The sequence below is a fragment of the Hibiscus syriacus genome, unplaced genomic scaffold (genome assembly GCF_006381635.1).
Source record: "Hibiscus syriacus cultivar Baekdansim isolate YM2019G1 unplaced genomic scaffold, ASM638163v2 tig00110610_pilon, whole genome shotgun sequence".
Classification (NCBI taxonomy): domain Eukaryota; kingdom Viridiplantae; phylum Streptophyta; class Magnoliopsida; order Malvales; family Malvaceae; genus Hibiscus; species Hibiscus syriacus.
Genome location: NW_024062800.1, coordinates 5,915,361 through 5,920,800, shown reverse-complemented (window position 1 = coordinate 5,920,800; position 5,440 = coordinate 5,915,361). Strand labels below are relative to the sequence as shown.

General features: G+C 32.1%; 1 protein-coding gene across 1 annotated transcript; it reads right to left on the bottom strand.

Moving 5' to 3' along the window:
- Nucleotides 1–201: 201 nt before the first annotated feature.
- On the bottom strand, nucleotides 202–1,924 carry LOC120135475 (CBL-interacting serine/threonine-protein kinase 20-like). Its single transcript, XM_039151748.1, has 2 exons — nucleotides 960–1,924; nucleotides 202–635 (listed from the first exon to the last, which is right to left on the bottom strand). The coding sequence occupies exons 1-2, from the start codon at nucleotides 1,894–1,896 to the stop codon at nucleotides 202–204; spliced, it is 1,371 nt and encodes a 456-aa protein (XP_039007679.1). The 5' UTR covers nucleotides 1,897–1,924.
- Between the last annotated feature and the right edge of the window lie 3,516 nt (nucleotides 1,925–5,440).

Genomic DNA, 5,440 nt, shown 5'->3' with positions numbered 1-5,440 from the left:
TTTGTGATTGTAGAAATAGACTATATGAGTTAAATATTAAATAAAAGTAATTTTTATTTTTTTCATTTATCAATTTATTATTTTTTAACCAATAAATTTGCATACATACATATATATATATATATATATATATATATATATATATATATAATCGAAGACACAAAAAAAGACTGAAACCAAAGCAAAGCTTGTTAAGCCAAATTAAGTATCGATGCTTTGGTGCTCCGATCCTTGCCAGGCCCAAACAATGTCCTTCAACGAAGGCTTGAGTTCTTGCTTACAAAACTTCTTATATTCCAACGTATCCCCAGACGTTTTGGTCATCTCCACCACATAAAAAGAAGGCGTAACCTCGAATATCTCAGCATCAATGGCCAGCAATCCCTTCCTCCCTTCCTTGACGCCCTGCAATTTTACCTTCCCATCTTTGTTCATTATCCGAAAACACTCGCTCTGAGCTATTTCTTCGAACTTGGAAACGATATCGGTAGCCGGTTTTTTTGTCGTGAATCGAGAGCAATCCCTTTGATCCAAATCTTCCTCGAACAAACCCGATAGGTCAAAATCTTGTGAGAGCGCAATGAGATCGAAAGCATTGAAGAAACTTGGTGTCACAATGCACCCTTGTGTCTTACCTGGATGGAAAAAACTTTAACAAACTTTGTGAGCCCATATTAGTCTTTATAATAAAGTATAATATCAAAAATTACTTTAAATATTTGATTAAATAGTTATTTTGGTTCATATTTTTTTAGAGTATTTTAGTACTAATGTTTCATTTCAGGGTAAAAGAGACATAATGTTTGATTAAATAATCATTTTAGTCTTTTTTTAGCTTTTTGACCTTCAAAATTCTATTTTAGGATAAAAACACCAAAAGAAAATAATATAAGTTAAAGTGATAATTTAAACCCTACCGTTACAGAAACTAAAAACAAAGAGATTGGTTTAAACCCTACCGTCGCCATCATCCTCGTTTCCTGATGGCAAAGAGGACCAGTCATCGAACGCCGCATGAACGTCTTCGATGATCGAGTCGTTATTACGATCCCGATCGGGTGTTGAGGGTGGGGTGTCGATATGTTTATACCCTTTCTTGTACCAACTATTTTCCATGAGTTTGGCCACCGTGATTCGATGACTAGGGTTAGGATCAAGAATCTTGGAAAGAAGCTTACGAACCTCAGGCGGGAACCATTGGGGGCATCTAAATTCACCTTTGCTTATCTTTTTATACAACTCCATCAAATTTTCATCGTGAAATGGAAGAAAACCAGCCAACAAAACATAAAGAATCACCCCACAAGACCAAATATCAACTTTGGCCCCATCGTAGCCTTTCATGTCGATAACTTCAGGAGCAACATAAGCCGGTGTTCCACATGTTGTATGAAGAAGGCCATCTTGTCTCCTCGATTCCCTCAAAGCACTCAATCCAAAATCGGAAACTTTAAGTTTCCCATTTTCATCGACAAGCAGATTCTCAGGCTTCAAATCGCGGTGATAAACGCCTCGGCTATGGCAATAATCGACAGCCGCGATTAACTGTTGGAAATAAAGTCGGGCATCGTCTTCTCTGAGCTTACCTTTGGCGACTTTACCGAAAAGCTCTCCGCCTTTAACGTATTCCATTACAAAATATATCTTCGACTTGCTCGCCATTACCTCGTACAAACGAACGACGTTGGGATGTTTTACGAGTCGCATAACGGAGATTTCACGTTTTATTTGGTCGATCAAACCGCCTTTCATTATCTTCTCTTTGTCGATGATTTTAATGGCGCAGCTTTGGCCTGTTTTGGTGTTTCTTGCGTAGTAAACCTTGGCAAATGTTCCTTGTCCGAGTAATCTCCCGAGCTCGAACTTTTCCATTACAACTCTCCCTTTCTTCTCCATGATTGTTAAATGAGAAAACTGATGCTGAAGCTTCTGCAAAAGGTTCAACAATGGAGACTAGTTTTTTCCTAACAAAGGAGGAGAGAAAGCCACAGGCGGTAGCTGATTTCAAGATTCACCATGCATGCCATTTGACATTAACCATGGCTACAAATAATGCTTTCTTTTGAAAAATGGCATAAATTCTGGTTTATTCTTTGTTGCATAACTACAAAAGGCTATACAAATCCATGAATCTTCCACCTCCCATAAAATAAACCAGTCAAAATACCAAACATGTTACCAAAATAGTAGAGATTTCATGAATCTATCTTCAAGGATTGGATGTGGTCTATTCCTGTATATAGTGATTAACTAGTTTTAGAGTTTTGATATTTTGAATGATCGGACGGTTAATAATTATTTTAGTGTAAACAGATCGTTATGTATGGACTTTGTGGAAAATCCCAATTTAATCTAGCTGTATGTAATGGCCAAATGCTTTCTATTAGCCCAAGTGTTATATGTAACTTGGGGATTAGTCCCTGTATATTAATTTGATTATTTTTAGTTATATAATCTTAAAATTTTCGTCCTAACCTAAACAATAACCTTTGAATTTATGGGTAAAGTATACAGATGATCATAGACTATAAGATAATGCTTTGTTGACTCTCTCGACTATTAAAAGATGCAAAATGATCCTTTGACCGTAGAGTGTTGCTTTGTTGAGTCCCTCGACTATTAAAAATTATAAAATGGTCACCCGACTATTTATTATGTTCCAAACTCATTATTTTTTGTTAAAAAATTGACGACAATTTAAGCTGAACATTCATATGTTAACTACGATATGATAAAATTTGATCTTATAATCTCAAATGATTATCATATCTTAGTCATCATGTTAACGTCTAGCTCAGGCGACAATCAATTTTTTAATGGAAAATGAGAAGTTTTGAACATAATAAATAGTCTAGTAACCATTTTATATATTTTAATAGTTTAGGGACTCAATAAAGTAATATTCTATAATCGGAAGATCATTTTATAACTTTTAATAATTGAGAGACTTAATAAAATAATACTTTGTAGCTAGGTGACCATTTGTATACTTTCCTCTAAATTTATTATGTATTTTTCTTGTTTAACAGAGAACATTATTTATAAATTAAACTCTTGTGCTTTCATCTCTAATGACCGAACTTAATTCTTCTGTCCCTTAATCCTTCCTCTTAACATGCCTCACGAATAGTTTCTCGTCATGTGTATTAAAAAAACTAAATTAACATATAACAACAAATCGTTAATTTTTTTCACCTTTTTCTTTTGTCGTTATTTACATATTATTTATTTATTTATTTATTTAATCATTTATTTATTCTTCACGAAAAAAACTAACAAAATACTATTTTTAAAGCAAAAACATATATGAACTATTTATTTCTTCTTCATGAAAAAAGAGAAAATAATTATTTTAAAAAGAAATAAATAAATTAAAATTTTGATTAAATTATCATATAAAGTAAAATGTTAGTGGAAAACGAGTCATTCGGATTAGTTTGGGTCTAAACATTTTAAGGTTAGATTGATTTGGATCGGATCGGATCGGGTCGGATTGGGTTTAATTTGAGTCTATGGTAAGTTAGGTCTAGTCGAATATCAAGTCGAGTTAATATCAAATCGAATTAATTTTGGGCCAGGTTAATATTGAATTGATTGATTTTTGGTATTGGTTGATTTGTGAGTCGGATTGATATCAAATCATTTTGTTGTTGGTTCGGGTCAATACCAAATTAGTTGATTTTTAGGTCGGGTAAACCTTGGATCTTAGGGTTAATTCTGGTTGAGTTGGGTATGAGTCTAATCAAATTTATATAATTATTGATATATTCTTAAAAAAAACATGTATTTTTGTTTATAAATCTTGTCATTTAAAGTTAATTTCATTCGAATTCAATCATCATTTAGCGATTATATGATTTATTTAGTAAAAATATATAAATTTTATCATTAATTAAAACTTTTAACCAAATTTATCTAAGGGGAATGAGAATTGTGTAAATTAATTAATAATAAAATTTATAATTAAAAATTGTATTTTTCACTAATTAAATCACATTATAAATTTTTTGGATAAGATCAATACGAAAAAGATCACATACTTTTGCACATCTTATAGATCAGGTTCAAGTTAAATTATCATCGCTAAATGATGATTGAATTCGAATGAAATTGAGCATAAATGATAAGATTTATAAAAAAAATATTTTTTACAATAATATATCAACAATTATACATATAATCTATTAGACTCATACCCAACTCTATCCTTATTAATCCGAAGATCCAAGGTTTACCTGACCTAAATATGAATTGGTTCGGTATTGACCCGACCCATAAACAAAATGATTCAATATTGAACCCAACTAAAAAATCAACCAACGTGTTATTGACTGAAACCAAAAATTAATCAATCTAATATTGACTCGACCTAAAATTAACTCGATCTGATATTGACCGACCTCATATTCAACTAGACCTAACTTATCATAGACCCAAACTAAACTTAATTCGACATGAATCAACCTAACTTGAAAGTGATCTAACCCGATCCTACCCAAATCAACTTAACCTGAAAGTTTTTCGACCTAAGCCCAATTCGAATGACTCGACTGCCACCTCTATGCTCAGTAAGAATTTTTCAAATCTTTTACATTATTTGGTAAATTTAATCAGAATTTTAATTTATTTATTTCTTTTTAAAGTAATTATTTTACCTTTTTTAAGTATAAATAAATAATATTTTGCTTTCAAAATAATATATCTTTTATGAAGAATAAATAAATAAATAAACAAATAAACAAAATTAATATTATGTAATAACAGTGGAAGAAAAACTGCGAAAAAGAAAGACTTAACGGCGTTGTTATTTGTTAACTTAATTTATTTTAGTACACGTGACGAGGAACTATTCGTAGGGCATGTAAAGGGGTAAAATTAAGGGACAGAAGAATTGCGTTCAATTAGGATGATGTAGTGAAGGTGTGAGCGGTTAATATTCTCCTAGGAATGAATGCTTTCCACAACAATGTTCGATCTCTCTACAAAATGATTATCATATAGCATAGTATTCTGTCTCTTCCAGATATTCCAACACACAATAGCAAAATGATTATTCCAATCCTGATTAAAAATGGAGAAATTTCCTTTTTCTGTAAATTCATTTCCAATCATTCATAGAAAGGAAGTTCAAAGAAGTGCGTGATTTTTGTTTGCTTCACTACCTGCAACCAAATCCTTCTAACAGCAATACACTCACGTAGAACATGTTCTACATCTTCCCCTCCTCGATCAAATAGAACATTGCAAATTATTCGTCAGGTGCCTCCTAACTCTTCCAGAATTTATTAGGAGCTTTCTGTGATGAACCAACCATAAGAAGACTTCAATTCTTTGCGATAGATTGAGTTTTCAAATGATGTTCTAACAGCTATTAGTCCTGCATTACTCGCTGCAGATTAAAGCTTTATATACTGATTTCACCGAGAACCTTCTATTCGAC

Bases quoted from the DNA above. Each gene is read 5' to 3' on its own strand.
- LOC120135475 (XM_039151748.1), bottom strand. From the start codon at position 1,896: ATGGAGAAGAAAGGGAGAGTTGTAATGGAAAAGTTCGAGCTCGGGAGA. The intron at 636-959 runs GTAGGGTTTAAA...TTTTCCATCCAG, and splicing joins AAACGAGGATGATGGCGACG to GTAAGACACAAGGGTGCATT.